Below are 15482 nucleotides of genomic sequence, written 5' to 3'. Positions count from 1 at the left end.
GGAAAAAAAAAGACATAATGGGGAGAAATTTCATTTAAAACAGTAAGAAGATAAATAGGACAGTGCTAAATCAGAAGTTTAGTTAAGCTAATGGTAGCAAGAAAGAGCAAGAATAATTACTATGTACACCTAAAGACAAAATATTTGTTTTAATAATGGAAAGACAACTTGTAAATTTATCAAAAATAGTTTATTTGAATTTTGCCATTTTAAGTAATTGGGTCAGAAGCTCTTTTGCAATGGACTGAAAAGAAATTGTGGAGTTGAAAATCTGGAGTTGGCTACTTCATTGGAAGTTTCAGGGGCAGAGAATGACTAAATGGAATAGAGAGGGAGGTGTGGGGTCTGCTTATTTTTCAAATCGCTTAAATTTTTCATTTTAGATTAGGCAATTATAGCCACAAAACAAAAGAAAACTGTGATCTAATGCTGGCAGTCATGAGGAATTCAGAATCATGGAAGGTGTTGAGTCTCTATAATGTCATGTACTTGAAAAAAAAAGGAGCATTAGTGAAACAGTGGTTGGGAAAGGCACTGGAGGACAAGAAAATTCACCCCCTGAATCTGGGCAGGTAGGAGACAGAAACAGACGACTTCCACCTATGAACATTATGGATAGCTTGGTGTTGTCTAGTGAAAATTGTATTTTTATTAAGAAAAAGAGGAGAGTGTAGTTGTGTGTGTTAGAAGATTGTAAGAGCTTTTTGGAAAAACTGGTGACTACACATAAGGGTGCAATCCTATATTTAAAAAAAAATAAGCAAGGATGTTCAAAAGCCAAAATTAAAGAAAAAGGATAACAAGTAAACATATTGGAAGAAAATGTTATATTTCCCCACCCTCCAAACAGGAAGCGGTGGGCTTCAGAGTGGGGCTGGTAGAGGCATTCAGTGGTGAAGGTTATAGAAGTCTATTCCATGGAGACTTATGGTGAAGAAAGGGAGTGGGTGTGAAGGGGCTTATACTTAGAAAGACAAGCATGCTTATCAATGGCTAAGGCAGGCAAGGTCATAATAGTTGCACAAGAACTGGGCTTCCTTAGCAGAATTATTTTAATTGTTAGTACTAATAGGTTTACTCTGGTTCATGGGTTTATCATGGAATGTTTTAATTCATCTTCTACTACTTAGTCTCTTAGATGTGTGGGATTTAAGTCAGATCTAGGAATGTCTTATAGAGGTAGGTCCTAACTGGCACTTATATGAAGAAGAATGGCATATCTGGTTGAAAATGAATGGGAGAACAGATAGTTCGATAGATAGAGGGATAACTTCAAACTGAAAAAGAAAAAGAGAAAAACTGTCAAAGTTACCCAGTGGCTTATATTACCTTAAAATAGTGTTTCCTTAAAGGAATTAAAAAAAAATTTCTAATATTTAATTCTAGACACCCGTTTTTACCAATACAAAAATCTAGAATCTATAAATGAAAATCTAGATACATTTAGTTCCAAAAAGATTTAGAAATCTGTATAGCAAAGATACATAAATAAAATAAATACATAAACAATAGAGTTGGAAAAATGCCACAATGCAGGGGCAGACAAAAGATTAATTTCTTTGATTGAAAAAGAGAATCTTAAAATTTAAAAAGAAAATAATGCACAATAAAATAGACAATTCCATCCTTGAATTTTTGGAGGTATATTCAGAAATAATAGGAGGTAGGCCCCATGGGTATGCACTAGAAATAGAATAATATTTCTTTATATTATAAAATGCCTTATTTCCTTTGAAAACATTAGGATACCCTCTAATGCAATTTGCTTGCAAATACTATTTTGGTAATACTTGTTTTCCACCTCAACAACTGCCATTAGACTCCTTGCTTTTATTAAAATAAAATGTATTCCACACAGAATGCCAATACTCTGTAGTTTTCAACATGCCAGGAATACCATAGAAGTATTCTTTGGCTCGTGGAGCTCAGATTTATCCAAGCACTGAAAGCACATAGTTAAAATGTCAGGTATTATTTAATTAGTATTCTTTCTTTTATTTTCCCAGCTTCAGACCTCTGAATTTACCTCATGGTAAAATTTAAGTTTCCATGAACTTGTTTGTGATGAGTCACTATTACTTGTGAAGGGAGTTTTTTTAGTATTTCTAATTGTTGTCACAGAAACTAAGATTATATTTTCTATATTTACAGTATCTATATCTAAGAGCTGGGAAGACTTTGGGGACCTTAACCTACCAGTTCTTAAAATATTCTTATGAAGAATGGGTAAATTAAATCTTAGTGCACATTTTGCAGATGAAAAAGCAGAGAGGATTTTCCTAATATTATTTCAGAATCAGGGTGTGAGGTAGCACAGAGTCAAGAATGGATTCAGGCAACTTTAAATGTTTAACATGTATAGTAATGCATTGTGCACTTCTGTGATTCAATTATGAAATTTTAGGGGCAAAAGTAATACAATTTTTGGGCCAAAATTAGTGAAACATTTTAGGAAAAAAGTGTCCTATTTAATTCTTAAAATAATAGACTGTCACTTGCTTCTTAACAGCTTGACCTTCCTACACATAAATAACAATATAAGAGAAAGACCAACAATCTATGTAAATAAATTGATTTGATTAAATTGTTTCATTTATGCTGATTTATAGGTATATGTATTATTTTCAGTGAAAAATCAAACAGGCAAAAGTAACAAAACAGTAATTTTATGCTCATATTTTATTTCCTCTCTGTCAGGAGGGCCTTGTTTCTAAAAGTGGAATCCACCTTAGTAATAGTACATACTTTTAAGACTAATGGGATTTCTGTTATATTTCAGAAGAGTTGTCGGTGTATCTATTCTATATTTCTCTTCTGAAAATGACACCAAAAATATGTCTGGTTTGTCACAAATGGGGTTTATTATTTTCCTTTTATCTACATTTTATTGAAAGTTCTATTGAGAGAGAGTCCTTCACGATATAACATTTTTAATGACAGATTTTGTCTTTAAGTATTATAAACACATCATTCCATTTCCTCCTTGCCTGTAGGATTTTTTTTTCTGAGAAGTTTTATGTAAGCTTGGTGGTAGTACCTTTATAGGTTATCTGTTTTTATTCCTTAACCACCTCAATGTCTTTCTTTGTCTTGAACTCTTGGTGGTTTCACTACTATGTGTCTTGTTGAAGTTCTCATTATATTTAGATAACCAGGTGTTTTTTATCCTCATTAACTTGTGTATTTAGTTCCTTCCCCAGATTTGGGAAGATTTCCTATATTATTTATTTGAATAAGCTCTCTGTTGCCACCCTATTTCATTTCACATTATAGGGTACCCTAAGACACTTTCAGGGATCATTTCTATAGTTCGCTACATTACGGGATACCCTTTATCCTTATGTTGTCTTTACTAATGTTACTTGTTAGTTCTAGAAGTGTTTCTTTTTCCCCCTCTTTTCCACCTGATTCATGAATGCATTATTATCTTCAAGGGCAAACATTTGATCTTTCATTTGATCTATACTTGAATTTTAACATCTCTGCTATTTGCGCTTTTTACATACTGAATGTCTCTCTATTTTGTTATTAAAACATTAGTTTCTATTTTCTGCTTATTAAATATATTTATCAAGTGATTGATTTATTTTTTTCTGAATTGTTGAAAGTTCTATTGAGAGAGAGTCCTTCACGATATAACATTTTTAATGACAGATTTTGTCTTTAACTATTATAAACACATCATTCCATTTCCTCCTTGCATGTAGGATTTTTTTTTCTGAGAATTTTTCTGTAAGCTTGGTGGTAGTACCTTTATAGGTTATCTGTTTTTATTCCTTAACCACCTATCTCTTCAATTAGATTTTCTTTTTTTTAAAACAGATGTATTTATTTTACTCATACAAAATCTGGGGCACAGGCCAGAGGTGCAGGGGATTAGAGGATTTACCAGAGACAGAGTGGGGAGCAGAACTCTCTGGTTACAGAACCCCTCTGGTTAAGTTTTAGATGAGCCTCTCAAGAGTGAAGCAGCGTACCTGCTGTCATCATCTTAGTTCTTCTGTCTGCTAAACAAGACATTTTGTTTACATATATTTTCATCTCTCATGGAATTAATACTTGGGGCAGATTTTTTTGAGTCATATGGTACATACATGTTTAACTTTATGAGAAAATGTCAAAATTTCTGTAATTGGTTAGCCACTTTACATTCTCAAACATCAGTGTATGAGCTTTCTGATTGCTCCACATTCTCACAAACATTTTTCATTATCAGCATTTTTGATTAAGCCAATCTCTGTGGGTGTGAAATGACAACTTATTGTTGCTTTAGTTTATACTTCCTTCATGAATATTCACCACATGTTCATGTATTTTGATCTGTTAAAATGTTTTGTTTAGATTTATTTTGAGATTTTTCATTTTATATTTTGAATTGTAAGAAACTTCAAATATTGAGTATGTCCTTTGTCAGATATGTATATTGAGAATATTTTCTACTGTGATTTGCCCTTACATTTCCTAAATTGTGAGTTTTGAATAAAAAAATTGTTTTATTAAAGTTCAAGTTATTAATTTTTTATTTTATGGTTAATACTTTTATTTGCCTTGCCCATGAAATGTTCACTAGTCTAAGGTTGTGAAGTTTTTTTCATAAGTTTTATTTTAGAATTCTTAATGTTTAGTTTGGTATTGGAACAAAAACAGACACACAGACCAATGGAACCGAATAGAGAGCCCAGAAATAAAACCACACTTATATGGACAACTGATCTTTGATAAAGGAGCAAAGAATATGCAATGGAACACGGAAAGTTTGTTCAATAATTGGTGTTGGGAAAACTGGACCTCCACATGCAAAAAAATGAAACTAGACCACTACTTTTCACCATGCACAAAAATCAACTCAAAATGGATAAAAGAACTGGACATAAGACCTGAAACCATAAAATATATAGAAGAAAATATAGGTCAAACACTATAAGCCATACATCGCAATAACATCTTTAAAGACTCATCACCCAAAGCAGTGTTAGTGAAGGCAAAGATAAACACCTGGGATTATATCAAGCTGAAAAGCTTCTGCACAGCAAAAGAGACATTAACCAAAACAGAGAGACACCCTACTGATTGGGAAAAAAATCTTTGCACCCCAGTCAACTGATAAGGGACTAATCACAAAGATATACAAAGAGCTCACAGGACTCAACAAAAACAAAATAAACAATCCAGTCAAGAAATGGGTAGAAGAACTTAAAAGATATTTCTCCAAAGAGAAAATGCAAATGGCCAACAGGTATATGAAAAAATGTTCAACATCCCATATCATCAGGGAAATGCAAATTAAAACCACATTGAGATACCACCTTACACTAGTAAGAATTGCTCATATCAAAAAACAAGCAACAACAAATGTTGGCCAGGATGTGGTGAAAAAGAAACTCTGCTACATTGCTGGTGGGAGTGCAAACTGGTCCAAGCACTATGGAAAGCTGTCTGGAGGTTCCTTAGTCTACTAAAAATGGAGCTACCATACTAGAGATGGTTATGGGCCTTTACTTAAAGGAACAGCCAGGGTTGGAAATTAGGCTAAACCAATTCGTACACCAGTTCTTTTCCTGCTTTTCTGAGTGTTGAAACAAGTAACAACTCTATCTTTGTTTAAGGTATTTGGAGAAGGGTATTTATTATCTACAATGATAAACTTATAAAAGAAAGCATGCTCATGATAGGTTCTTTTAGGGCATTGTTCATGGGAATGGAAAACTTTTGTGATGTCATTAACCTACCATTTACTAGTTGCATGTTTTTTGCCAAATAACTCTTTCGAAATTTTTATTTATTTATTTATTTATTTATTTATTTATTTTTTTAAAGATTTATTTATTTATTTATACAAGCACTGGGTACAGTCAGAAGCGCGGGAGGGTGAGAGAATTCACCAGAGCGAGGAGCAGAGCAGGCAGAGGGACCGAAGTACACTGCTGAGGGGAGCAGCGGGCGGCAGGAGAGGTCTGCGCGCCATGCGGGACCCTCCTCCGGTGGCCGGGGAGCAGCCGGGGATCGAACCGGCGCTGCAGAGGCTGCGGGCAGCTTCGCAACCCAGCGCTCAACCGCTGCGCCACCGGGGAGGCCCTCGAAATTTTTTTAAGATTTATTTATTTATGCAAGAGCTGGGGTACAGGCCAGAGGCACGGGAGGGTAAGAGAATTCACCAGAAACAGAGCAGGGAACAGAACAGACAGACAGACTGAAAACACTGCTGAGAGGAGCAGTGGGTGAGATAGGAGAGGTCTGCCACACCATGTGGGAATCTCCCTGGCCGGCCGGGAATTGAACCCACACTGCAGAGGCTGCAGACAGCTTCACAGTGCTGCACTCAACCCACTACGTCACCGGGGAGGCCCGCTTTTGAAATTTTTCTGAGCTTTATGTAGTTGGATATGAGGCATCCTGTGAGTGGCGCTTCTGGTGGCCAGACTATCAGTCTACTGGCAGTGCTGGATGACATACTGGTATCCACTCAATGATATGGCCATGATCTCCAATGGAAGACTTTATGATCATCTCCTGGGACTCTTGATTATTTTCCAACAGCAATATAGGGAGTCAAATAACATATAAACAATATAAATGCCTATCTGATATGTATAAGATATGTATTACTTTGGGGTAAATGACTGATATTTCATTTGTTCGAGTTTAGAAGGTATCGACCAAGTACTTCAAGTATGTTTTAACTTGACTACAGGCTCAATTAGGAAATATGTTGGACATGTAGAGATTAATTTTGAAAAAAGAAGGCATAGTTATTAAGAATATGAATGATTCTTGTAGCAGCTACTAATTATATCCAGTCTCTAATATGGAATCATAGAGAACTGTTGGTGTCTGAGAGTTTGAGTCCTCTTGGTAATGATAATTGCATGAATGAAATCAGCATTTGGATAGAGAAATATGCCATATTGAAAAGTAATCATAGCTTTTGTATTCATATATGTGTGTGTGTGTGTGTGTGTGTGTGTTCAACAGCTTTTTGGAGACCACAGCATATTTCTTAATGAAACCAAAACTTGGTGAGAAAGAAGTATCCCCAAATGTTTTCTTCAGTATCTGGCATGAATTCAGCTCTGATTTTAAAGACTTTTGGAAGAAAGAGAACAAGCTTATTCTACAAGAGAGGTAGGTTGTCATTTTTTTTTTTTATTTGCACAATGTTATCTTAAAATTACTGTTTACTAGTAGGTTTGTCAACTTTTATAGACTGAATGAAAAAATATTGATGGCCTTCAGCTGGGGTATCAAGTCTAATTGGGTGATAAAATTTGGGAAAATTTGAGTATTAAGAATCAGCATAGAGGCTGTGATGCTGCAGAGAATAGCTAAGGGGCTGGTTTGTCTGGACCAATCTCTGGTAAGACAACTTCTGTAATGAGGAAACTACACAAAAGCAGACCTGCTGCAATGATGGACCTAATCACCTCAAAAGGTCAATAACAAGGAATATAAAGGTAAGATGAATTATTTTTGCTTTGTGGGTTTTCCTCAATTCATGGGATATTGTCAAAATGTCATCTTTGTATCAAAATTTGTTCCAGATGTCAACAAGAAAGAAGTGACCAATATTTTTTAAATGAATCTAATAAAATAATATCACTGCCCTAAATTACATATTTTCAAAAATGAAGGAAAACCTACTTGTCAAGTATTTGCAACTAAGGCTCTGTCACTGTGATAATGAAATTCCATAGCAGTGTATTAAATATAAACTCAGGAAAGAGCTGGCTGTATCTGGATATCATCCCCAAATAGCCGGGTCAAGTGGGAGAATGAAAAGGAAACATAATCTATACTGTAAAGTAAACCTAATGCTAAAACAATTAGTATACTTTCCAACATGTTTTGAATGGCAATAGCTTTGCTTAAGCGCTTTAGAAAATGTAAACCTTAAGACACTTTGTTCATCATACCACAAAATTCCAGTTTTCTGCTTATTGTCTTATTGTCTTCACTTTGTTCTTGCTTACATATAAAACCCTAACTAATTTACACCTAGCTTTCATTTTCAAGTTGATTTGAATAGATTCTTAAATCAGGTAAAATTATTGCTAATGCATATTGATCATGTAGACCCTTCAACACTTCAGCTTACACTCCACAGCTCTGTCCGAAGACAAAACAATACTATGCCTCTGTGAATAGTACACAGAAAAAAGGAGCTGTTTGAACAAAGGGGAAACACTTGAAATATCCACTCTAAAGATAATGAACTTACTCAACTTCCAGATGGATCTTTGGGAGTTAACATAAAAGATGCATTTTTAGTCAAATGCAGGTGAGATAAGAGAGATAATTGACTAAAGATAAACACATTTGGGGCACTTCCACCAGAGTTAGTTTTATATATTGTCTTTTTTTTCCTTATCAGCGAAGCTTTTGGAATTTCTAAAATTATAAAAGGAAACTATTTTTTACCTTGGCATATCATATAATTTTTTTTTTTTTTTCATTTTAGCCTTACTGGTTCTCCATATACCTGTTTCTTCTCTAACTTAAACGTGGCCTCCTGGAAAAGGGCCTGAGATTCAATACACACAGGAACAAGACTGAAAGATTAGTTCCTTATTTTTGCATTATTGTTTGCATAAAGCTGGGATTAGAGTCCTAAGTGAAAGTGGAAATAGTGGGATTTAGGCATTAACAAAGACAGGACTGATGAAGCTGTGGTTTTAGACTGTTCTGTTAGCACATCAAGTAAGTATGTGAGTGAAAGCAGTCAGCTGGCATAGCAGTCATCTCCGGAGGTGTGAAATGAACATTAAGTGGACGCACACTCATCTTATTTCTCCTTTACTGCCATATCCTGGTGCAGAAAAGGTGAGATGGCCTCTTGGGGGAAATGGTCAGACTGACTAATTTGGATGAACAACTCTCTAATGACCCTATCTAGGGAGAGTTGTGTTTCTAAGAAAGTCTTATCAATAATAATCCACTATTTTGTGATGATGTTATCCATTTGACAAGACCAGAATTAGCTTTTTTTTTTTTTCCTGTATAAGTATCTCATAAAATTAACCAGATCCTATGTTTGTCATGGACTAAAAATATAGTATGGGCTTATTGACTCACACTGGGTACCTTTACTTTCATTTTTGTCAGTGTTATGAATTGCTAGATTACAAGTGTACTTTACTGAAGACTTCTCAGCTTTCTAAGTAATTTGCTTTTACTGAGGTGCTAAGAGCACTTGGCAGATGAGAAAGTATTTGTCCTTTGATGAAATTTATTGTGATTTTTGGCAAGTAGACTGTTTTTTAAAGCAAGACCAGTCATTGGTCACAATTGGTTGTAGAAAAATGTATTTTTTAAAAAAAGATTTATTTATTCATGCATAGAATAACTAGGGTGTAGGCCAGAGTTGGGGGGGGAGATGAGAGGTTTAACTAGAGGCAGAGTGGGGAGCACTGCTAAGGGGAGTAGCGGGTACAATAGAAGAAGAGGTCTGCTGCATCATATGTGGGTTAACTCCCTGGTCCGGGATCAAACTGAGGCTGCAGTGGTAATAGCATGATAGTGCTAAAACTTAACCCCTGTGCCACCAGGGAGGCCTCCAAATTTATCTTTCTTTAGTGCAGGAGCAACTACATGTTTTTCAGGAAACAATGCAACAGGAAAATGTGTGCCCCCTTCTTAAAAATATTTGACAATTTTAAGATAGTGAAGCATAAAATTAGGCTCAAAGCTGTTCAGAGTACACACTAGTTTGACTGCACAAATGAAGCCAACTTGGTATTAATGTAAATTTTATATCAGATTTTCTGTACTTAAATGAGAGGGTACTTCAGGAATATGTTGAGTGCTCTCTGGGACATTGACAGAAAACCAGGGTGTGGTCAATTAAGGTGTTAGACCTCTAGTACAGTCAAAGTAAGTATAACCTCAAGTACCACTACAAACATTTAAAATGGCATATTGGTCCCCAACCCGATTGATGCCTCCTCTGTATTTTTATACTTGTATGTGAATATTTTGTTTAATAGTTAAATTTATAGCTTAATGATAAGTCATTTTTATTTTATATTATAAAATTATATTATATTATAATATTTTATATTATATTTTATAAGTAATTTTATTTTATTTTATATAGGTTATAACCTTTTTTATGATTGCATTTTGGTCTTTTTTTCCCAATGATATGTTTCTTGTCTTCATTTCTGGTAGAGGAATGTAAATGTTACTAAGCCATGGTGTCTTACCTCTTTTCGTGTCTCCAGAAATATTTGCGATTTGTTATATCATTGCATTTGACTTAGGCAAGGAAATAAGAACTTAGCCTAGTCATGAGCATGCTTTCTTTTATAAGTTTATCATTGTAGATAATAAATACCCTTCTCCAAATATCTTAAACAAAGATAGAGTTGTTACTTGTTTCAACACTCAGAAAAGCAGGAAAAAAACTTGTGTATGAATTGCCTGGATACAGAAATTTTAACTTCAGTCAATGAGGGTTGATCTGGTATGTTTGTACTTTTGTCTCCCACTATCTGTCGTTTTGAATGTCCTCTCTCCACCTCTTTCTCCTCCCTAGGACCTTCTATTTTCTCCCTACCTCACTTTCCTCTGGTTTAGCCTAATTTCCAACCCTGGCTGTTCCTTTAAATAAAGGCCCATAACCATCTGTCACAGTTGTGGCTTCCATTCTCACAACCCAGGAGGATAAACTGTTCTCTATCATATAGAAAAATCCCAAGGAAGAACTCCAAATGTGCCGTACCCATATTTGAATCTGTCAGGTTGGCCAGAGGCATGAGACACCATGATTAGTTCAGCCACTTAAGCCCAATCCTGAAGCCAGAAAGAAAGTTACCATGATTAACAGTCCCTTCATAGTAGTGTTATTGGAATTAGGGAAGAGTAGTTTCCAAAAACAGTTAACAATCATCTATCACCCCTTATTTATTTAAGCCTTTATATATGCCATATGTAGCTGTATGATAGAAATAAGTTGAAAGACAGTTAATGATATGGCTGAAATTTCCCTTTGGATCAAGTTTTTCTTGCTCTAATTTGGAATTTATAGATTGAATATCTTTGAAGTTGTAAATCTTCTATAAATTTTCCTTTCCCTGTTATCCTACTGTGTGTCTCTTGAAAGAAGGGTAGTAGCTTTGTATTTTCTGGCTTTGTCCTGATTGTTGGGATACAGCAAGAATTGAGGGTCTTTGGTGTCTTACAAGAAAAGAATTTCATAAGTACCAACAATAAAGCAAATGATAGCATTTATTGGAGAATTAAACACTGCACAAGGCAGTGGCAGTCTTGGAAAGCAGATTTGCCCAGAAGCATTAAGCCACTTGGATTTTTTTTTTAAGATTTATTTATTATTTATGCATACAAAAGCTGGGGTACAGGCCAGAGATGCAGGGTGGGGGGGTGAGAGGATTCACCGGAGACAGAGTGGGGAGCAGAACAGGCAGATTGACTGACATGCACTGCTGAGGGGAGCAGCAGGCCAAGCAGGAGAGGTCTGCTGTGCCATGTTGATATCTCCCTGGCTGGCTGGGAATTGAGCTAGTACTGCAGTGGGATAGCTTAACAGTGCTGTCTTTAACCCCTGTGCCACCAGGGAGGCCCCGCTTGGATCTTAATTGTCTTTTTATTTTTCCTAGGTGGGGTAGCATCACTCTTAATTATGCATGTTTTACTCCCATTACTCTTCCTGATTCCCAGAATTGGAACTCCCTTTCCCTTTCAATTCAGGAAAGCTGCAGGAAATTTTGTGCAAAGGGTTCACTATGTCAGCCCAAAATAATTGTTACATAGTTACATACCAAGGGTCTTAAATGTGAATTGTTCCCAGCCCTTCAGGACTGGCCAGATCTTATATGGTCCTTGAAACAAGGTGTTGGTACCAGTTTCATGAGGATTTCTTCCTGGCAGATGCTAAGGTGCTCCTCGTGCTATACCTAGCATGGTGACTCATAATTTAATAGATATATTTCTTGAAATGGTGAATTTTACAAATCTATAATGCAAAGTCCCGCTGTCTTTCTTACTCTCATAAAAAAGCTCTAGTTACAGAAAGTCATAGCTTCCTAACCTGCAAAAATGGAGATATTAAGACCTGTCTTGCAGTGTTATTGTGTAGACTAAATGAGATAACATATTTAGTGTATATATAGCAATATGTCTATACACTAGATACTCAATGGCTGTTCATTACTTATCATATGATTTCATATCAAATTCAAATTCTGTTTTCTTAGTTTCAGGGGCTTTGATTTTGCAATGTTTAAGAGTAATATCAGTGACCAAAAAAAAAAATATTCAAAATCACATTACTCCTAATAATTTTAATATTACATAAGAATTTTTTTTTTTTGCAATTAGGCTTTATAATTCTACTCAGTCCCTTTGAATTTAGTATTATATGACACCTATGAACATAAAAAAAGTTTATTTTTTGTTTTGATTTTCCTTTTGTTTACTGTAAAAGATCTATAATAAAATACTTAGGATCCCTGATGCCATGAATGTCTTCTCAGCTTGAGAACTTTATTCAACTTCCCTGTCATTTTATCTTGTTGAGCAATATTAAACATTCTCCAAATAACTGACTGTATTGTCTCCCTCACATCTGTGCCATATTCTACCTTCAGTTGATTATAAAGGTTGTCCCTGTCCCATCTGTCAGATATATTAGTTAAATTGGCACCTGTGTGTCACACTCTGTGTGACAAGAATGTTCTTGGCTAAGATGTCTCCACAGCTTATTGATCTCTCTCTGAACATTATTTGACATGTCTCCATAACAGATTTATTCTTTGAATGATTTAAAACTTGATGCCTATCTATATAAAATCCTCTTTGGATAGCTGTGCCTTACAGAGTGAGGGTCATGCTAGGAGGTGGTCACTTAATCTACAAAAATGGCATGCAGTCTTCTAACGAAAGCATTAGTTAAGTAAAATGTAAACATTGCATTTAAGGCTCAGAGAAGGAAGGTATCCTGTGCTAGTGCATAGTTGGGAAATAGATCTGTCCTATCCTTTGGAGAAATCAGCATATTCAAGCTTTTTGGCTTTTTATAAGGAAATAGTATTTTTTCTTTCCTTTTTTTTTTTTTTTTTTTTTTTTGCTTAGAAGAACTGGAGTATAGTCTGGAGGTGTGGTGGGTGAGAGGATTCACCAGAGACAGAATGGGGAGCAAAATAGATGGATTTACTGAAATATACTGCTGAGGGGAGCAGTGGGAGAGTCAGGTGGGGTCTGCTGTGCCATATGTGGATTAGTTCCCTTGCTGGGGATCAAACTTATACCATAGTAGTAATACCGGTGACACTTAACCCCTCAGGAAATGCTAATTTCAAGAAAATAATCATTTTGGTGGGTACAAAATTCCATCTGTGTTGGTAGAGAGTAGCTATTTTGCTGTGATCAGAATGGACATAGGGTCACAGGGCCACTCCTGTTTATTCATGGGTTTCACAAGGTTCCAATGCCCTGAGAGTGGTTCTGGTGAAGAGATGACTGAAGTATGCTCTGTAGAAGTAGGCAAAAGTCAGCATTAAAAAGGGAAGCCTGGGGCCTCCCTGGTGGCACAGTGGGTTGAGCGCAGCACTGTGAAGCCATCCACAGCCTCTGCAGCGTGTGTTCAATTTCTGGCTGGCCAGGTAGATACCCACATGGTGCAGCAGACCTCTCCTGTGTCACTTGCTGCTCCCCTCAGCAGTGTGTTTCAGTCAGTCTGCCCATTCTGTTCCCCGCTGTCTCTGGTGAGCCTTCTTACCCTCCTGTGCCTCTGGCCTATACCCCAGCTCTTGTATAAATAAACTCTTTAAAAAAAAGGGGGGGGAGACTCCCTGCTCCTGAATGGAGCCTGATCCCCTGAAATGATATTAATCTCCACCAAATTAAGAATACTAGGACAATAGAAGGAGAAAATATACTTGGTTTAGCATTTCACCTTACTGTGGGAGAAATTTCCAAGCCGGAATATTTCAAAGTTAGTGTTCCCAACCTAAGGTAGATTCTCTAAGGAATATGTATTCCGAAGCAAATCCTGGGAAACAAGAGGGGGATGGGAAGTAATGAATGATTTTATCCAAAGGTTGGTTGCCCTTCATAACTGTTCCCCATAGTACCTTCTTCCACTTCTCCCAACCTTGAATACCACTTCTGCATTCATCAGTCTGAACATATGACTTGTGCATATGTTTTACTGAAATCATTTGATAAGTGTGGCTATTACATGTCATCATGGCTACTATATGCCAAGCACAGGAATTGTGAGCAAAACCAAATTCTTGCCCTGTGGAGATTATATTCATTGTGTGCTACTACAGCCCCTGACTAAAAACAGAGTGAATAAAAGGGAAGAGACATTTGGTAGTGATGTTTTATGTAAATTAGTGAGGCATGACTCTCAGAGTATCTTATAAGCAGGAACTTGAAGGAACTAAGATAATAAACCATTAGATATGAACAACATTCTCGATAGAGGGGACAGCAGGTGTCAAGTGTATTAGGGAGGAGCTACAAAAATGACTGAACAAGGAGGAGAGAAGGGAGTACATGGAGGGTATTGGGGCCAGAATGTAGTGCCTGGTTAACCATGTTAAGAGGCTTCAAGAATTGGGAATAAAAGAAAAAGCACATGAAATGCTATAAGTGCTCTCATGAGACCCAAGAATTGACATTTAGATTTGGGAAATTGGAAGAATCAGTGACATCACAAAAGAAGGCATTGTTGAGTGGTTAGAGGCAAAAATGTGATCAGAGGAAGTAGAGGTAGAGATATAGGCAGTTTTTCTGAGGAGTTTGTTCATGTTAAGAGTCACAGAGACAACAAGCTTTGGCTGAAAGAGAAGGTAGATTAAAGATTGTGTGTGTGTGTGTGTGTGTGTGTATGGTGATGGGATAAATAACATTTTTATCTGATGGGAATAATCTAGTAGAGGACAAATTGTGACTATTGTGCTTTCTTATATGTATGTTTCTTTGCTTCACTTCTGCCTTGTATCTCCCACATTTTATTACTCAAGTCATTGTTGCTCTTACATAAATAAACCCTTTGTAAATAAGTCCTATGGTTGTTGAACCCTGAGCCTGAGTCCTGCAACTGTAGTTGTAAGCACGTGGGTAAGAACCCACCAACCAAGACATTTTGCCTCCCCTCCTTAATATGGTTTCATCTTTTAAAAAGGGGAGAGAGAAAGAGAAACTGAGAGAGCAGAAAGAATTAGATGCAGAGCCAGAGGTGGTAGCAAAGGCCAGGCAGCAATTTGAAGTGGAGATCAGACACAAAGGTCTCAGATGTTTGCAAAGGTCTCTCCAGAAGTGGCAACACAGCAGTCAGTATCAGCAATCCACAGGCTGGGCTGAGCAGCACTAGACTGATCAGCCCCAGAGGCAAGAGCAACAGGAAGTGGTGCTGGACATGTCAGAAGCAGGAACGAGTTTCCACCTCTAAGAGATGTCAGGCAGAAAGCCAATAGCAAACAGCTCTTTAGTGTCTACCCAGTGTCTACCCAGCATAG

General features: G+C 36.5%; 1 protein-coding gene across 2 annotated transcripts in view; it reads left to right on the top strand.

Moving 5' to 3' along the window:
• FMN2 (formin 2) overlaps window positions 1-15482 on the top strand; it is a gene marked incomplete at both ends in the record, with an annotated part of 335919 nt that overhangs the window by 307822 nt on the left and 12615 nt on the right. For both annotated transcript variants that reach the window (XM_084253323.1, XM_084253322.1), the window contains one exon: window positions 6973-7122. In XM_084253323.1, coding sequence (XP_084109449.1) covers window positions 6973-7122 — 150 coding nt within the window. The remainder of the gene's footprint in view (window positions 1-6972; window positions 7123-15482) is intronic.

Source organism: Talpa europaea (assembly GCF_964194135.1).
Source record: "Talpa europaea genome assembly, chromosome: 14".
Lineage (NCBI taxonomy): Eukaryota > Metazoa > Chordata > Mammalia > Eulipotyphla > Talpidae > Talpa > Talpa europaea.
The sequence above is the reverse complement of the archived record's forward strand: the minus strand, read 5'-3'. Positions and strand labels throughout refer to the sequence as shown.